Consider the following 20,715-nt stretch of genomic DNA (forward strand, 5'->3'; position numbering starts at 1 on the left):
AATATGAGAAGTTCAGTTAGAGACCTGATGAGAAATATGATACAACTTTAAAAATGCTCAAAGTATGCTGAAGAGGGAGCATGTAAGTCAGAACAAACCAACAACTCCCACACAGAACCCAGAGGTACACCATAATGAAAATCTAATCTGGAAATCTAAGTTGTTAGATTTCCAGATTATGCAGTCATAAAGATGAATAAAATTTATTCGACCAGGGTAACCGGAAGTTTTTAGTGACATTTTACTTTGAAAGCACAGAAAGGAAATCCCCTCTCAGGTGCTTCCATCCAACTTGACGCTAGAGTGACAGGCGGCGTCATGAGCAGGGCTCTCACTCTAAAGACAGAGAAATTCATGGTAGGGGATTTTTTCAACTTTTACAATGGATTCTTATGAATTCATTGTATTTATACAATAAATTATTATTTCTTTTAAAATCTCCCTCCCCAGCATAAAAATTGAACAGGATTATGAAATCGCTCTGATTGTCATGAAACCGTCAGAAGAGTTGAGAGCATAAAAGGAACTGTGACAGTAAAGAAGGAAGAAGACACACGGATGGAGGAGGAACCGCTACAAATTTAGTCCGAAAACGTTTGGATTAAAATGAGAAAAACAGAGTTATAATAATTTAATATCTTTGAGGAGTTTTTTTTTTTTCCCTTTGGGCGCACCATGCATAAAAGATGGACCCGTCGGAGCCTGGTTGTCCTAATTTTTACATTTTTCATTGTTGTCTTTGTGGATTTTCAATTACGCAGCAGCAGCTTTACCAAATCAAACGTGGCTCACCACCCGTCGGCCGGCGCGCGCCATGGCTCCATCGGGCAGGTTCCCTCCGCACACCGCTCGGTGTATAACAGCAGCAGCAGCAGCATCAAAGGCGGCGGAAGAGAGTCCAAACTTAATGAAAATAACGGAGGAGAGTCTGTGGATAAGCGCGTCCACGCCACGCAGCCCAAACTCAGACTGGATGACATTTACGTGGCTGTAAAAACCACCGCGAGGTTCCACAAGACGCGTCTCGCGCTCCTTTTGGACACTTGGATCTCAAGGACCAAGGCGCACGTGAGTGTCTGTATCACTTCTCAGCCAAAAAGCACAGCTGCCTGACAGGAGACCTGATACGTTCAAACAATGCAATAATGTTGCCTCAAATGACTGCCACCTATTAAATTAATACACTTTGATACAGAAGATATAATAGGTTAATGAGTCTATTTTACAATAATGTATCTTTTTTACTGAACTGAACTTTCTTCGATCCATCAGGGTCGTTATTGGCTTCGATTACTTGGACTCTGTTGTTTTTACTTTTATTTGAGTAACGTTATGATAAAGTGTCACTACTGTCACTTGACTAACTGTGAATAACTTCACTGAATGGAGAACAAACATTTTTTAACCAAAAAAATCCGCCAGACACAGACACACACCTGCAGTTTCTGTTAAAGTTTCATCAATTTTATATTGAGAGAATATTTTTTCTGTTGTCTGATTTTGTTATTTTGCAAATTACTACTATTACTACTACTACTACTTTTATTAATAAAGCACTTTAAAACAAGGTACAGGTAAAATCAATGAACACTCAAAATAAAATAAATAAATAAATAAATAAATAAATAAATAAATAAAGAAATAAAGAAATAAAAGATGAAAATGAAAATAATAAAACACAGATTAGACCAAAAGTTATTTTATATTAGTTATTTTCATTATGGTTTTCAAAGTATGAAAAGTTCCACTTAGTTTTTGCTTTGGAGAGGTAGAAAAATAAACACTTTTTCTTTAAAGTTCCAGTTTTTATGTTTTCAAATTTTCCCCACAAGCTAAAAATATCTTGTTCTCTTGTTCCACTGGCAGATTATTTCACTTATAGTAACTTTTCATCAATATTGAGGCATTATTGACTTAAAACAAGCTCCAACATTGTGCTGAAAAGTTACTTGTAGGTTATTTTTGAATTATTTCAAGTGTAACGAGACATTAGCTTGAAACTAGGCCAAAAATACTCTTGTATTTTTGCAGTGCACTGGTGATACTCCCAAACATAAACAGTTATGTTTTTTTAAGTGTCTTAAAAAAAACACTAACTGTGAATAACTTCACTGAATGGAGTGATATTCACTCCATTCACTCAGAATGTATGCATTCTGAGTGAATGCATACATTCACTCAGATTAAAAGTTTGATTTTTTCAAAGTTTTATAGAGACTTTTACACATTTAGAAGGGTTAGATGATGTTAAAACCTGCTAAAAGGGCCTGCATGCAAATTTCTCCAACAAAAATGATTCAGCAATGGATTCTATTCCAGCTTAATAAATATTGTAGATATCAAACCCTGCAGCCTCTGTCAAAAAGTCTCCCAATTTGCTGTGTTTATTCTGCAGTTAGAGCACTTTATTTTTTAAAGATTACGAGTAACACAACGTGACTTTACCATGATTAGTCTTTTTTGTTTTGGCTCTACACAGCATACTTTTGCTGAAATCCAGCAAGCCTCACAGCGTTAACTGCAGGTCAAAACATTTCACATGAAATATGTGTTTATGTCACAGAGCCACATCTCCAGTCTGTGGACGTTTGATTTGTCCAGCTGGGCTCAAAACGAGGAGAGTTTGGGAAAAAATCCAAAACATTTGAGTTGGTCCTGATATCATAATTGACTTATATATAGGCTCGTTTATCAAACAGAGTTGTATATTCAAAAATAAATACACAATCATGACTGCTGCTTTGTTAAAGCATTCCTTGTGTCATTTCCTGCTTTTTGTTCCTTAATGTGTCTTAGAATGGAGGCTTTGAAGAAAAGTCATAATCATGAGTGAAAACGGAAGGTCAAGAGACAGTAGCTTCCTCTATTTTAACAAAAACAGCAGTAACTTGTTTTTTGTTTGTTTGTTTTTTTGTTTTTAATCCTTGCTCTATCGCTCCCCGCTCCTTACCTTGCCTCCAAAAGTTAAACTGTTTCTCAAATACTGTTTACATTTTCAAACCAGGCCACATGTAGTCACAGGAACGCACACGACATGCAGCACTGCAGCAGCAGAGCGTTCACAAACACACAGGAAGCTCTGCAGGCAGGCTGCCTCGGCTGAGGGGAAGCAGCGGCCGCGCAGCCACTCTGTTAACAATACCGAAACGGAAACTGGTCACAGAACAGGAAGTGGAGACACAGATTGCAGAACAGAATGAACCTCGTCATACTTAACACCCTGCTAGGAGGAAAGAAGCAGGGTGAAAGGTCATTACAGAGGCCCCCTGTGTACATATACATGTACAAATGTTTGAGTTGGGTAGTAAATAGCTACATTTACTCATTTACATTTACTTCAGTAACTTTTAAAAATAATGTGCTTTTAGAAGTATTTTTACTATGTTGTACTTTTTACTTTTACTTGAGTAATTTTATTATGAAGTATTTCTACACTTACTTAAGTAAAATTTCTGGATTCTCTACCCACTGAATGAACAACAAACATGTTTTAACCAAAAATTCACCGGACAAAGACACACACCTGCATTTTTTGTTAACGTTTCTCATGTTTTTTATTGAAACTGATTAGGAAAAAAGATATATATTTTTTGTCTGTCTGAGTATGTAACTCTGAAATATTAAATGATAGATAATTTGATCAATTACTCAATACTTGATTATACTTTTTAGCAAATGCTTTTTTAGTCTTACTTGAGTAATTTTTTTTGGATGGCTGCTTTTTATTTTACTTGAGTAAAAACAGGTCAGTCAAGAATCGAGCAGACTACACGTTAGAAATTATCGAATACTTCCTCTAAATTACAAACGGTCATAATTATATACACACAGGTATATGCATACACCCCAACTAATATTTGACCAAAAGTCTTGAGGCAAATTGCTGCCAATCTCTTGGTTTCTGTAGCCATCTTAACAGGATTGGTGGTAGGTTTTCTTTAAAACCTACCACCAGGGGCAGTATTATGTCAAATTTACTTTAGTTTTTTTTTGGCTTTATATTAAGTTATAATGTTATTTCCTCAACCAGCTCCTTCAGACTAACCAGGAGGAATTAGCAAACACCTGGCGTAACAGTCCAACGCTCCTCAGAATGTTTGTAAACATGTAGTGGAACTTTGTTGTGATTGATGACTTCCTGAAGGTGGAGTTTCAGAAAGAGCAGGAGCTTCTTAAAGAGGCAGAGACCCAATTTCAAGGCGTCAGATTAATAAGTCAAATATCTTTTATGTTTGATGAATGCAGCATCTTTAGAACAACTGAAGGTAATATATTTACTTGATTGTGCTATAAAATGGCACTATATGTCTGGAAAACACATAATACCAACCCTTTAAAGAATAACATACAGATTTTCATCAGGCTGGTGTTGGGGCCATCAGTGTCTGTAAGGTTTAATTCTACATTTTAAAATCGATGTGTCTTTGAGTCGTTATCTTGCTGGACTGTGGCGTTATCACTGAAACTCGTCACCATTTTCCTTTTTAAATCCAAGAATAATGGTGTGTGCCTGACTCTTTTTACAAGGCACTGCAGGCCAACATTTTGTGAGCTGTGGGGGAATTAGTCAAGATGAAAAGTTGTCTTATTAGTCCTCTTCCTTTGCTCAGCTTAACTGACCAAGGAGTGACAGGGAGGGATTGAATCAGGTTTGGAAAAGAGCTTTTGGGACGACAAATGAGGCAGAGAAGAGTCTCACTCTTATTAAAATTATATAACACTGACAATCTATTGAGTGACTGACATTGCTTGGAAGAAGAAAGAGGATTAAAATGAAAGTTTCTTTCACTTTTAATAAAACAGTTAATGGTGTGTTCAATAGAGGATTTGCCTCTTACACTGAAAGTAGCTGAAAATTGTAATAAACACAAGCACAGTAGATGGTCTGGTGTCATGTGACTGATCATCAGCATTTACATTTATTTATTGATTTTTCATTAATGAACATGAGAAAAAAAATAAATATAAAAAAAATCTGGCATAGTAAAGTTTTTGTGACCCATTCAGAGTTTAATTCACAATTTAACAGACAGTCCAATTTAGTTAGCTCGGTTAAAATAGACCAAAAAGGTAATCAGTGGATTATTATATTCAGTTTTTATTTTTTATTATCGATGGATGATATGGCTCTGTGCCAGGGCGGCATGGCCTGTGTGGTGCATACCACTACAAGAGTGACTGATGATGCTAAATGCTAAAGTTGATGTCTAGTTTCCATTTTTCACCTCAGAGTTAAATTAAAAGACAGTTTTAATGTTTTAGGGCGTCTGGACTCCATTTAGCCATTTCTTTGAAAAGTCTTACATGTTCAGAATATTTTAAATTTCTCTATATTGAATAGTAGTTATTTGAAGCAACATCGTAGATGTATAAAACCTTTAAACTATTAGTAAAAATACACGCACGCACGCACACACACACCCACACACACACACACACACAAAAGAGCATTTGTAATTATTTGGCTCCACTTTAGATTGAGACCAGCTGGTTAAACCTGGAGTGAGTTATTCTACAATAAATAAGAATATTCCCTGCATGTTCTGCTGTTCAAATAAGAATAATTATAGTGACTTTTATCATATTTATTCATTTCAATAGGAATATTTCAACTAATGATGAAGTTAAATATATATAAAGAGAGTTTGCAATCTCAACTGAAGTTAATGCATGTGAACTTACATTCATATTCTATTAGCAGGGTGTTTGTTTTGGAAATGATATTAACTGAGTCTAGTTCAAAGCAGTTAAAATCAACATGTAAATGGCAAAAAAATACTTTGATATTTTCTTGTTGTCAACATCAAAACATTTTCATATCACAAACACAGTTTATGAATTAGGGATATTTTAAGCGTTACAACTTTTCTTACTGGGAATGTATTTCTAAATTAAAGTAATGCATCTTTGGTCTTCTTCCCACTTTTACCAATACATTGATGTTATTTTTGTCATCTTGTTGCATTATCCTAAGATTACAGGTGTTGAAACTTGGGATGCACCAATATAAAAGTTTGGGCCGATAATGATATCCAATGTCAATATCGCTGTTGTAGCCAATATTTACAGATATTATACATATATTTCACCACTGTTTCAACACATTTGAAGGGAAAAAAAAAGACCAGAAACATACGGCAACAAGATAAAAATAAATATCGGTTGGTCACATCAACTTTTACGTATTGGATAGATACCGATGTTAAAATATTCAAATGTTAGTATCATATCATGCATTAATAATCAAAACTTATGGTTTAAATATTTGTCATGTTTTATCAAGTACTACTACTAATAGTAATAATAATATTGAATTGTAGCTTCATCCTAATGCTTTCGTCAACATCCTTTAACACTGGGCAAAACCTTCTTCAACATATCTGGAACTGAATATTTAAGGTGCTTATACTGGATCCAAAACATTAATTAAGGCCCTTTGAATAAAACATTAGTTAGTGTTTGTTTCTATCTTATCTAACAGGTGATTTGTCTCACTCTGAGGTTATTTATTGCCCCGCTGGCAGAGACAGACGAACGCACCAAACGGTTCAGCTTGATGAACTGTGCAAATGGAGTCATTTCCCCAAACCCTCGGAGCAAACCTCATCAGTTTCTGAGACCTGCACACCTTAAAGTTTCCACTCTTCCCTTTCACGCTGGATCAGTTTTGAAAAGAAAACACAAAAAAAAACAAAAAAAAAAAAAAAAAAAACAGTATAATGATTGTAGAAACTTTTAAATGTCTAAGAAATCTCATAAAATCAAGACAATGGTGTTTTTTTAAGCAGTTGTTGAACAAATATCACATGACAAGCTTTTCAGTTTTTACTGCAATATTTAAAAAAGCAGGTAAAATATGTATTTGTAAAGTGTTTTATACCGAAAGAAAAAAAAAATCCCTAAAAACTTGGATGTTTCTTTTGTGCAATGTACATACATTTGTCTTAAACTTAACTACTGGTACAAACACAATGGTATTTAGTATTAAAAAGATTACCCTGATGATGAAATCCACTTGTTATAAAATTTCTTCCTTTCCGGGGAGTTCTGCATCACCAGATGGCAGTATCGCACTGCAGTTTGATTTCTGCAGCCGTCTGTCTGGTTGGATGCAAACGAGGGAAATAAGGAGGAATCTCAATATGTGATTTACGGTTTATTAGCTGGTAAACATGAGACTGATTCAGCCAAGTGATGCTTCATAGAGCCTCTTGGACTGTGTGTGCTTCTGCATATGTGTTGTCGTGCTGTTCATTATTCAACCTGAAGTTGGGGAACAATATTAATATTTCACTGAATTGGCTTCATGTAAAGTGGGTAGCATGTCTTGAAATATAATTGCTTAAATAATTGTCCCCTAATTAGAATATGTGGTAGAAGAAAACAAAGAATAACCAGCGGTAATTAAAGGAATGTGTTTGTGTTTTGTTCTTTTTTTAGACATTCATTTTCACAGACAAAGAGGATGAAGAGTTAAGTTCAAAGGGTAAGTAGTTACAATATTATTAACACAGTTTTAAGAGGCACACTTTAATAAACATCTACACTGCCTCTCAAAAGTATTCATACACCATCAACTCTACAGATTGTGCCTTTTGATAAGCAGGCCAACACAAAGTAGTGTGCAATTTTCAAAGTGGAAGGAAAAACAACTATGGTTTTTACATTTTTTTGCAAATGAAAGTCTGAAAAGTCAGCAGATTCTCAATTGAATATATGGACTTTGACTGGGCCGCTGCACATCTGAATATGCTTTAGTCTAAAGCGCTCCGTTGTGTCTCTGGGTTTATGGTTCTGGTCAGAAGGTCAACCTCTGCCCAGCGGCCCAGGCTCCACCCTAATGATGCCTCCAGCACATTTTCATCCATGTTTAGTTCCATCCACCTTCCTACCTTCATTTCACCTGTAAAAGGAAACATCCCCACAGCATGATGCAGCCACCACCATGTCAGACAGAGGGGACGACATGAGGGCTCCGGACTGTTCTCAATTTTATTTGTTTCCTGGTCTTGGGCCAGGTCTTTGCCTTGGACTGTGAGGTCTTGGTTTTGGTCTTGGTCTCTGCAGAACTGGTCTCGACTCCATGTTAGACGTAACAAATCTTTATTACTCTCTCACTGGTTTTCCAAATTGATCATTCACCTCTTGGACAATGTAAGCTGATGAAGTTTAGAGATTGTGTGTAAATATGTGGCTGCAATTAATAACTTTTTAGATTATGATAGCAATTAATAATTTAATACCAAAAAATAGTTTGGGTTGAAGAATAAACACTTTTAAAATTCATTTTTGCATTTTGTGGTGCTCAAAAAATAGTTAAACTCTAAACAGTTTGCCTTGGCCTTGGGCTCGAAAGGTCTGGTTTTGTTCTTGCTCTTGGAAGGTCTGGTCTTGACTCCGTGCCTGTTGATCACATGCTTAGCAACTTAAAATATGACTTCTTCTAGCTTTCTCTGAACTAAGGCTTTACTCTCATCCCTTTCCTTTCAAATTTGTAAAAAGCAGAGCGGGATACTTGTCTCCTATGTACAAGGCCCTTAATAGTCCTGTCTATAGAAACTCAGGTTTGTATCTCTGCAGCTCTTGAGTTACCATGGCTACTAATTGTTTCTCTGATTATTCACCTATAAGGTGGCTTCTGAAGATGGACTGGGTTATATTTAGAAGGGTTATGGTAAAAAGACTGAATACAAATTAACACCAAATAGTTTGCAGTTTTCTTTGTAGATACCTTCCACTTCACAGTTACAGATTATTCTCTATGACAATCCCATTGAAAGACATACAATTTGGAATGCAAGATTGATAAATACATTCACAAGTCGTTGTATGTATGTATATATATATATATATATAGTCTCTCTAGATCAGGGCTCAGCAAACTCTTCCATTCAAAGAGCTGCTGCTACAACATAACATTTGCCTGGAGCTGCAAAAGATAATTTGCTAAACATGTACTACAGAAAATGTTTTATGATAGCTGTCAAAATTAAAGTAAGATTGTTTTTTCTGTTTTCATACTTTAGAACAAAATGTCTCATCTATTACAAGAGAAAAAAACAAATTTGTAGAATGAGGTGAGCCTTTGGCATAGGTATGGAAAATCAAGACAGGTTTGTAGCATATTAGAAGCCAGTTACTTTAAAAGTCTCTATATGGACATTTTGCAAAAGAACTTATGGAGAAACTCCTAAAATGATCATTTCTCATTGGTCTATGATCAAAAACATTTCCTATCTAAATTTCTAAGAGCCACATGCGGCTACATGTGGCCATAGAGCCACATGTAGCCACAGAGCTCTTGATGCTCTAAGGCACATCTATCATATCTGCTTATCTCCTTTCAATGTTTTTTTCCCACATAAATCATCCTCACACCAACGGAATGAGCAGACATTTACTTCTTTCAGCATGACAGGCGCAGAGAGGCACGCCAGTCCGAATTTGAAGGACATCCACCTGCATGTACACAGCATGCCCCTCAAAACCTACAACCTTGCGGTCCGTTCTCACACATTTGCTGCTTGCGATGACGCTGAGGCAGATTTACCGCTTGACATCCGCTGTAATGCTCGAAACAGGCTCCTCGTCTCCAGCCAGCTTCTCATTTCTAGTCTATTTCGCCAGCTGATATGACAGCTAATGGATGGTCAATTTAAACACAAAGTGCCAGGCCAGACCTCATCACCCTAAATCAGCGGCTAAATGGAAGCAGATCACTGCCGCTGGGGCCTCAAAATCATGTGGAGAGGTTTTATGAAAAAGCCGAAGACCGAATGTGGGGTCGCATTTTGTCCGAGGCGCTTGTGCCAAACACACGTTTTCATTGTTTCTTTATCTAATTTCTTATTCTCTGCTCAAGTAATTGCATTATTTTTATTTCCACTTTTCTCCTTTTGAACTCATCTTTTTACAGCTGTCCTCTGATTGTTTTTTTAATATTACTTTCATCCCCTCGCTGTCCAGGTTATAACATGGTGGTAACGGGGTGCCAATCAGATCACAGCCAGCAGGCTCTGTCCTGCAAGATGTCCGTCGAGTACGACGGCTTCATGGCCTCAAACAAGAGGTAAGACGCACTGCAGACCACATACCAGACTCCTCACAGTTCATTTAAAGATGAAGTCCCAAAACTACAGGAATGACTTTGTACCCATTGTTAGGCCGATAAATGTCATTATCATCTGTTGAAATTTTTTATGACATTTTGCTTTTTTCGTTATCTTAGTTGTCATACAGGTTCTATTTAAGTGATTTCCTGATTCAACAGGCCTGTGTGTGTGTGTGTGTGTGTGTGTGTGTGTGTGTGTGCGTGCGTTTGTTTCTAATACCTTGTGGGGACCATTTTCCTGACACATACTACGTTGTGGGGACCCACTGCTCCTTGTGGGGACCGAAGCCTGGTCCCCACAACGGGAAACGCTGTTTTTGGGTCAGGGGTTTAGGGCTAAGATGTGAATTGAGTTTTAGTTAGGGTTAAGGTTATGTTTAGGCTGTAGAAATGAATGGAAGTCTATGGAAAGTCAGCACAAAGAGCCACGCAAACGTGTGTGTGGCTGGTGATTAATTATGAAATTTGGGGCAAATATATTCTCATACAGGACAAGGTTGCTTTGGATAGTATTTCTTTCCTTAACAAAAACAAGACATCTCTAAAGAAGCAAATATTTTTTCACGTATTTGGCTCCCCATAGATACCCCCTGGTGATTTATTTTTCTTATGTAGCTCCTACATGATAACGTCTTAATTCATACCATACACTTTTTATTTGCTTAGGGTTAGGGTTAGCCTCATTTTTCATTTTGTTCACACAAAACAGCTCAACATTAGAATAATAAAATCCTGCTGCCGGATGTGAATTTGAATATCTTCGGCAACATGCCAGTATTTTGCTCGTTGCCAGCCTAAATTTGCATTAGATAGCACATATACAGATAAAGGCTCCTCAACAGTATACTGACAGTGTGAAATATATGTTTTATTTGTGGAAAATACATTTAAATTCAACAGCTTGTGCTTGCTTGTGTGACCAAGGCCCTGACGAACTGCTGTAACAATGGCAGAGAAAATTAAGGATTTGTTTGTTGTTTTTTTTTCTCCCCCAGCCTGGTTCCAACCCAAACTGAGTAAACATCCACTGGTTTCACTGAAGTCCACCAAAGCTGTTTGGTTTGGAAAATGGCCCTCGTTGGCCGATAGCATGGCAGAGGGGGGGAGAAAAGAAGACACGATTTTCATTTGGAACCAACAGATTTGTTACTTGGACTCTGATGTTGTGGATGACGTGTTTTTGGTCTGGAAAAAAAAAAGAAGGGCGCTCTGTCATTATGTCCACTAATTGGGATGGGAGAAGTACATCAAGCTGCTTGATTGCTGGGTTTAATATGGCAGAAAAATTATGCTTGGATGAGAGAGGGAAACCCAGAACAAAAATAGCTTTATAGCGAGAGCCACTCTGCAAAAAAATCCTATGTCCTTCCAGAGCTTTTGTGATGGTCCAAGCTCATTTACCAACACTTTGTGGGAGGAAAGAGTGATGAGCTCCACTTGTACATCTATGCGTCATTAAATTAAAACGTGTTTTTTTAGTTTTTGTAGTCAGGCCTCCCCGCACTCTGTTAAGGAAATGACACGGAGAAGAAATGCTGCTCAAGTTTTCCACACAAGTTTCTGACATCCAACAATTTATTGTAATTTTTAGTAAGATGGAATAAAACTAAAGTAAAAATGTCTGTCTTGTATTATCACTGGAGCAGATGGAGGTTTGGAAGAAAGGGGCTTTTTGAGATGGAGTTAGGATTTTCATAAAATCTATTTTTATATGTAAATATAGCAGCGTTTAGACATTTACATACACTCATTTTCAATATTACATTTGCTTTAGGTTTGTAATTATGTGTTTGAACTAGCGGTGGAGACTCGATTAAAATCTTTAATGGTGTTAATTGCAAGGTCTGTAATTAATTAATTTCTATTATTCACATTTTAATTGAAAACCATGTATCAACCAAATAAGCAACACTTTCAATTCAGAAACCCTTTTTACTACTAAACTATTGAATAAATAGACGTATGAGCTCAACAACAAAGATATTTATTGTTTCTAATCTGTCATTTAGGTTCTTCAACCATCACATTGGTGCAAAGTGCTTTTATACCCATCATTCATGCAAGACCTTTGAAAAAAATACTTCTTTTGAAATGTGAACGCTGACATTAGCTGACATTGGAGACGTCTGTGTTTGCTGCTACCTGTTTAGCTTTGGGATGGTATCTCCGGCGATTAGCTAACTCCTCTTTGCACAACTTGTACACCACCACAGTCTTTTCCAGCGTCCCATCAGATAATATTTTGAAGCAAAAATGACACGCTGCTCTTGGCTCACAGAGGGTTAATTTTGTTGTCCATTGTTTTTGTTTCCAAATGTTGCTTGTGTGTCAGCTTTACGGTTATACCAGGAACAAATGAATACAAAGGTTCCAGCTTGGGATTTTTAATGAGAAAATTAATTTTTAATTTTGTAACACATTTAATATGCAGCCAGAATTATTGAAGAACGTTCCTGATGGTTTAAAAAATCCACACATGGTTTGTGTGTGAATTAGTTATGGGGACATTTAACCAAATCTTAGTATATTCAAGGACACATTTGAGGCTGTATATATAATCTTGACCCTGGTTGGATTAGGCTTTGGAAACTTGTGTACCCAATTACTGTTCTTTAAAATCAGTCAAGTTCTTTGCAGCGTTATGATTAATCCCATTAAGATCCCTAAATTAACATGATATTCAAGTCCATAATGAATATGTACGTGTCTAAATGGCACAGTGATATCAAAATTTAACTTTAAGGGAACTTGTGTTGATGTCTGAATTTAACAGTAAAGTTTTATCTCTTCAAACTACAAAAAGCTAATAAAAATATGTATAATAATAAGACTCCCACAATAGATTAAAGCAGCCTTTATGAGGTTTATAGCCACGCCTCTTGGTTCTGGAATTTATAACCCATCTTCTTTAAATTGACTTAGATTAAATTATGTAGATATATATATAGTGCAAAATAGCCCTTAATGTGGTTTGGTATGAGTTTTCTGTTTGCTAATACAGAAAACTCTGAGGACTTCACATGGTTCTCTGGTGAGAAAGCAATCACAGAGGAATAATTGGGGCACTAACGGGAGATGGATTATAATGCTTATGTTCTGTTTTTCCTCAAGATGAATAGGAGACAAACTAACTGCTCCAATAACACTCTCAAGACAGCAACTTTTCTAACGCTCAAGGATCTTTAGCATACAAATCAACGGCTCCATAGTGTTCACACAATGTCAGTTTAAGCTTAAAACAATAAATGCAAAGCAGTAACAAAAAATGTACTATAAAGTTTTACTGTTGACTTCAGTCATTACTTGGTTTAGCTGTTGCACATTGTCTTCTTGTAGTGCTGCAAGAATGAGCCAACATAGTGAAAAAGCACTTTTGAAAGCGTTAATGTGCCTGGCTGCAAATATCCAAATAGGTGTAAGCTTTTTTTCTCCTTCGTTGTGTTTTTCTCCAGGTGGTTTTGCCACGTAGACGATGATAACTATGTGAACCCCGAGGGTCTCCTCTCTCTGCTCTCAACGTTCCCCCAGGAGGGCGACATCTACGTGGGCAAGCCGAGTCTGGACAAACCCATCACTGCTCACGAACTGCTGGACGGAAATAAAACGGTACGCTGACTATATACTGTGCTCTTCACTTTTTTATTTATTGAATTTCAGCCCTAAAACTTTAATACCTTTGCCTTGCTGTAGTGATACATTAAGAAGAAATAAAGGCAAGTAAAGACTAAAACTACATATATTTATTTTAATTAAATAATTACATAAGTCAAGAACATCTTGCATGTGGCAAATATACTGAAATAAAAAAAAAACACTTGAAGGTTTGTCACAAATTTTCTAGGCAACATAGCAGTGCTGGGTACAGCTAGCAAAAGGTTCATTTCACTAATTATTAACATTAGCTAAGTGTTACAGCAAGAATGAATAAAACTCAACCGGCTACAGTGGAAGACTGGGAAAATGTTTTCCAACATAATTTAGTGGATGAGAGAGAAACTAATAATGACAGTCTATGTATGTTATGTTGCTTTTTGTGTTTTATCCTGATTCTGAGCAAAAGAAATGCTTAATATGTCTGTAACCTCAGTCAACGGCCTTTTAGCCCTGTTGAAGATCAGTAAAATATATTTTAAAAAAGTTAGCTAAAATGCCAAAAGGTGCTAAATGAAAAACTTATTCTGCTATTAGCAAGTTAGCAGATTAGTAGATGTATGCTAACCATTGTAACATAGTATAAATAAACACATAAATACTGTAATTTCTGGACCACAAACCGCTACTTTCTTCAAACACTTTGTACACTGCGTTGCGGCCAATAGATGACTTTTTACCAAAGGCTGGACTGCTGCGTGATGAAGAGGGCAGTCGGCACAACAGTGAATCCGTTTAGAGACCAACGTGACATTGAGAGCGGCAACAAAAAAGAGAGATCGACAAAATTGTCACAAAGTAACGCAGAGGCTGTTTAATTTAGACCCAGAAAAAGACGACTTTCGTGGTTTTAGTGTGAAGATAGCCATCACTGACTTTTCCCTGTAGGCTACTGTAGATCTTTTTGAGCAGGCATGTTACAGGCGCCGTTTGGAAAAAGTATTTATGTTGCGTTATTGTGTATATTACCAGTAAGTATTTCATTAAAAGTAAAATAAAAATCTTTCAATATAACAACTTGGGCATGCTTATAGACAATATATAGTTTGAGTGTGTGGCTCTTTTATTCCGGTCGGCTCAGTAGTCTGAAAAATCCTGCCACGTTTTTATGAACTTTAGTCATGGAACGCAATTTCTTTCAAATATTTAAATATTTACAGCAGTCATTCAAAATCCATGTGCTCAGTCACTGGGCACCAGAAAAGAGGAATGCAAATAATTTGTGTTTGTGACATCGGCTCACCTGGGGAGCATTTTTGAGTGATTAGCATCTGATTTGAATGCACATAAAAGCAGCGCTGCTCACAAACAATGAGGTCTCTTTAAATACACAACAGGTGCTGGGTTTCAGGGTAGTAATGAGCATAGATCTATTCATGTCTGAGTGTGTGTGCGTGTGAGAGTGTGTGCGTTTGTATGCACAAATTCGTCCACAAGCTAACAGAATTAATGCCTATGTTGCGTTTAAGTGCATCATGATTCAAGTAAGCTCTCTGCACTTTTCAATCTCTTGTTCGTATCTCGAAATTGCTCTCTTCATCTCTTTGGTGTCACATTCTCTGCTCTGATTGCATCCATTTATATTGAAAACAGATCTTTATTAGTCTTTGCTTCCTGTTACTCTCCTGCTCCCTCTCTTTCCTTCCTTTAGCTCGCTCATTCTCTGGAGGAGAAAATAAAGACAAATGTCAGGCTCCTCTCCCTCTACCCCTCCCTTTTCTCTCTCTCTCTCTCTCTCTCTCTCTCTCTCTTTTTTGGTATCTACTAGCTGTACGTCTCTTTTCGATTTCCTGGCACTATTAAGAAGCAGCAGGGGGATGAAAGAAGGAATGGGGGGAAGAAAGAGGAAAATAAAGAAACAACCAAATTAAAATAGAGGCTGGGAAGAAATAGTGAAGGAATGGTGTAAGCAGTTTAAAATTCAATGAAAGTAATTCACAGAAAGTATTGCATTTCTGAACATATATGCTGCCAGCAGTAGCACTCAGATTCCTTGAAGTTTACATTTTGGCTCATTACAATCTGATACTTTAATTAACTTTATTAGGATTTACAGTGGAAGACAAACTCAGAGTCCTTCATAACTCTGATGGAAAAAGAAACACAAGCTTCAAATGTCCGTATAAATACAAGTCTGCAGTTTGATGTGCATTTGTATTCAGTCTCTCTGCAGAACCACTTTTCCCTGCAGTTACAGCTGCAGGTTTGTTCTTTTTTTTTTTTGCAGTACGTCTCTACTACATTTGCACATGGAGAGACCGACATTTTAACAACAGAACGAGTTCAGGCAGACCGGATGGAGAGCCTCTATGCGCAGCTATTTCCAAGTGGATTTAGGGTGGACTTTGATTAGGCCACCATAGTCAACATGAATATGTTTAGCTAAAACTGTTTCATTTTAGATCTGGCTGTATGTTCAGCCTTGGTGGACGACCAAGCTTTGTTGTACTTTTTAAGTGTTCAGATGATGAATTGAACTTTGCTCTTGAAAGCTGCAGTATGTAGCTTTTACAAACTGTAACCATTTTCTAACAGTATAATGAGAGAAAGATAGTCTGTGAAGAAAGAAAAATCAGGTTCCATCCATCCATCCATCGATTTACTCCCACCCTGCAGCCAATGGATGGGTGAATTTAAATGTAATAAACTTAAAATAATACTAGAAGTGAATGGATTGACATTGTTTATTGATATTCTGTAAAATCTAAAAAGCTTTAGTCCAAATGATTACTTGGACTTTGTTGTTTGTAAGTTTAAAGCTATGAGTAAAAACTAAAGGCAAAAATAATCGACCTGTCTGTAAATCTGTCTGTAAAAATCTTAAGATACAAGTTAAATAAATGAACAGGATAAATTAAAAAAAGTGGAATATGTAAAACAGAACAAAGGGGGAAAACATCAAATACACAGAGCTCTAAGGAGAGAAATGTCCTCTGCAGACCTAATATTGCTACATGTTGAGCTTTATATATGCCAGTAAGAAACTGTTTTATACAGGACTGAATAAAATGACACAACCTGCCTTAGGAAATAGGATAGAAAGAGCTTATAGTAATCTGGTTTTGGGGGGAGGGAAACGTGCAAATAATAGAAAAGCTAAACGCTGTCATGCATGACAGAGACAGACGTACATTTCTTCTGATGTTCTGTGTGAGAGACAGGGCAAATTTACTTAACAGTTTTAACATAGTCCTAATTGATGAAATTAAGGCGGAGCTCCTTTTCTAATCTGTATAATTTCTTGTGAATCTGATGAGTGGTAAAGTGGTTATTTATAGATAAACTGAAAAACCTTTGTTTTTCAGTACATATCACATTTTCAGATGTGATATGTATAAGACAACAGAATCTTACCATATTCATGATGTAATATCTGTCAGCATGTAGTGGATGTATGTGTCACGTATTAGATTAGTGAGCTGGTTTAAGCCTTTTTAATGTTTAAAAATGAAGACAATTATTTACAATTATTTTGAAACCTTTTTTTTTTTACTTTAAAATAACAATAAAAAAGAGATATTTGTTTATTTTCTCTGTGTTTGAATTGATCGTGCGTCCGTGTGCTGTCTGTCAGGTGAACGTACGGTTCTGGTTCGCCACAGGAGGTGCCGGGTTCTGTCTGAGTCGAAGGCTGGCAGAAAAGATGTCTCCTTGGGCCAGGTACAGATAAATATTTTAAAAAAAACGTGTTTATGAATGTATGTCTCATTGAAGCACGCAGCCAATATGATGCACGTTCCTGCAAACACGAGAGTTCTCACAGGGAAGCAACTATTTGTAGCTGTGTTAACCTGCAGTTTGATTTTTATTTTAACCCTTGTGCGTGCGAGGACAGAGGCAAACGTAGAGGACTGAAGCAAACGTAGAGGACTGGGACTGAGGCCAACGTAGAGGACTGTGGCAAACGTAGAGGACTGAGGCCAACGTAGAGGACTGAGGCCAACGTAGAGGACTGAGGCAAACGTAGAGGACTGAGGCAAATGATACAAGTTTTAGGTGTGTGGGGTTGGTTGGACCCCATTTGTAAACACAAGGGTTAAGAAAATGAACTAATAAGGCGTATTAAACAGCATAAGACACAAAGCAGGAGTCCAAGGTAAATCTCTGCTGTCTGCAAGACTTTATTTATGCTGCATTCAAAGAGGTGAGACTAATGGCTGCCCAGGGCTTCATGTTGGGGGAATCAGACCAAAAATACTAAGTTCTGTGGGGGATGGGGGGGTCAGCACTAAAATACGAGTATTTAATAGCTACTCATAGTTAATGGGCCACAAAATGCAAATTCACTTGAAATGCCCCTTTACGATAAAAGAGCAAAATTCAAAGTTCTCTAAAAACGCAATCTCTTCCAGCGGCCCGCATTTCGAGCGGACATCGGCCAGGATCCGTCTCCCGGACGACTGCACCGTGGGCTTTATTGTCGAGAAGATGCTGGGCGTCGCTATGGTCCACTGTCCTTTGTTCCACTCGCATCTAGAAAACCTGCTTCTAATAAGTCAAAGAAGCCTCCCGCAGCAGGTACGGCGACACACAATCCCCGCCAAACGCACAGAAACCGACTCGGTTGCTCCTTCTCTTATTGCTGTGCGTATTTCCATTTGTTCTCTGCAGGTAACCCTGAGCTATGGGATGTTTGAGAATAAGATGAACAGCATCGAGGTAAAGGGAAGCTTTTCTAAGGAGGAGGACCCCTCCAGGTTAGTCTCTCCTTCCATTCATTTGTAAATGAGAGAGATATGTGAGCAGTGTCCTACTGTCTAAATGAACGTATTTAGTGTCTTTGAATTCCTCCGAAGCCTCGGGCAGCAGCTGTGTGGTCTTGGTGGGCGCGCACAGTAGACGAGCAACGTGCGAGAGAGACTCAGGCTGTTTCTATGAACTGTTGAACTTCCCACGGCTCGTGTTTGCTAATGTTAAAATTGTTAAAGTTGTTACAGAAAGGTTATGGTGCAAAAAAAACAAACAAAAAAAAAACATCGCCTTGAGCTGTGCTTGTACTTTCCTGATATCTGGCATGTTATTTGAACATTGTAAATCAAATTTTAAAAACCAAAATTTGAGGATACTGGGAAAATTTAATTCACACCAAGCTGCGGTACAGGCGTGTTCATGAGAAAATGTTAAATGCATGAGGCATGTGTCGGCCTTGAGGTGAAGAAGAAGTCTGTACTGCTTTTAGAGGGCAGGGTAAAGTCACAGGGAATGTAACGAGCACTGCTGCAGAAGATATTTGATGATCATGTAGACGACTACAAGCAAGGTTCACACTGGAAGAACCACAATCCTGGTATTAATGGATCTCAGCTCAGCATCCAACCATAGCTGATGTTTCCATTAAACCTAGAATTGCCCAAACTCAAATTATGAAAATAAATTTGATTAATTGAAGTACAGCAATTTTGGAAAATCTTGTGTCTTTTCTCGTGTCAGACATTTTTGCACTAGGATGAGGTCGTGTTAAAATAGATTTATTTAAAATAGAAACACTAATGGAAACACTTCTATTGCACCAACTACATTGGTCAGACCTGATATCTGTGTTTGAACATTCAGGGACACATAAAGACAATTACAAAGCCAGCCTTCTATCACCTAAAGAACATTTCTAGGACTAATGTCCCAACAAGATGTTGAGAAACTCATCCATGAATTAATCTGTAATTACACTGATTACTGCAACACTATCCTCACAGGTCTGAATCACCGTCAGGTTATAAGTGAAGCCATTCTGCGGACTATTATTTCAAGACCTGCCGGCGTTAACGTGACTCTTTACTCTGTTTTTTGCAGGTTTAAAACTGTCCACTGCATCCTGTATCCTTCCACCAGCTGGTGTCCTCCGGTCACTTGAGAGAAAGCTCTTTTCCTGCTGGGTAGAAAGAAAGAATCATTCCCTGGATGTTTTTTTTTCTGCGCAGAGGGGAAAAAAAAAACATGATTTATTTTCATGGAACACAGAAGGAACTGGGGTCGAACCAAATATTCAACATGATGAAACTGTGTTCACCCACAACTAATGAATGCGTTGGATATTCAGCGTAAAGCTCTGTAAAAAAGTCTCCTCCAAAAAATAATGTTTTGTCTCTTTTTATTGTAACTTAAGCACTTAATAAAGGGAACAAATGCGTGATTTTTTTTTTTTTCAAGATTTTCATGATTTGTTGGCAGAGATTTTTGGATAATGTTTCAGTTCAAAAGAAATTACTTTTTTAAAATGTAAATTATGATTCTAATTGTCAACAATGTTCATTAATCAATGCGGGTAGCAATAAAGTAATGCGATCTGTTACGGGTCGAGCCTAACGCGGCATCGTGGTGTGTTTACTGTTCTGAAGGAGATTTCGTCCTTGCACCTACAGCATGAAGCCTGCACACAATGAACCGCCTTGACTCACATCTCCCTCGGCCAAACCTCTCATCCTCTCCTTTATTTTCTCACTTCCTCCCTTCCTCCCTCCACCCCTCCATCTGTCTCGCTGCCCACCGCCTCCTCCTCCTCCTTTCCTTTCTGTTTGCTACGCGTCAGCCGCATTCCTGAACACCTCGAGGCGGAAAAGCGCCCGAGAGTAAAACGCTCTTCCACTCTATCCCTGATTGTCATGTTTATTTTTGAAATTCATCGCCCCCATCTAGCCTCCCCTCCTTCACACTGACAACAAAACACTCAAAGTGTGATGATGAGAGCAACCGACATTCCCGGTCTCCTGTTGAGAAAAGAAAGCGGCCCGCGTTCGCAGGGAAATCTCATCAAGCCGGACAGGTCGGGTTCAGAATACCAACGGCGCGATGATATGAACGCAATCAGGCGTTAGGGTAGGAATGAGTGGCGGGGGCCATGAGGAGAGCACCTGAGGAGAGTGATGACACCGCGTTGCGTCTGCTGCGGCTCGCCGGCCCGTAGTTTGCTTGTTTGGTGTGAATGGAGACGTGATGAATACAAATAACGTTGTCGG

At 37.8% G+C, this 20,715-nt stretch overlaps 1 protein-coding gene across 1 annotated transcript; it reads left to right on the forward strand.

Moving 5' to 3' along the window:
• The first annotated feature begins 262 nt into the window (after positions 1-262).
• Positions 263-20,065, forward strand: mfng (MFNG O-fucosylpeptide 3-beta-N-acetylglucosaminyltransferase). The gene is made up of 8 exons (XM_007549725.2): positions 263-1,068; positions 7,441-7,486; positions 9,967-10,069; positions 13,564-13,717; positions 17,337-17,422; positions 18,115-18,280; positions 18,374-18,459; positions 19,553-20,065. Exons 1-8 carry the CDS (start codon positions 676-678, stop codon positions 19,611-19,613), a joined length of 1,095 nt encoding a protein of 364 aa, XP_007549787.1. The 5' UTR covers positions 263-675; the 3' UTR covers positions 19,614-20,065.
• The last annotated feature ends 650 nt before the right edge of the window (positions 20,066-20,715 follow it).

Source organism: Poecilia formosa, unplaced genomic scaffold (genome assembly GCF_000485575.1).
Source record: "Poecilia formosa unplaced genomic scaffold, Poecilia_formosa-5.1.2 Scaffold32, whole genome shotgun sequence".
In the NCBI taxonomy this organism is placed as follows: Eukaryota; Metazoa; Chordata; class Actinopteri; order Cyprinodontiformes; family Poeciliidae; genus Poecilia; species Poecilia formosa.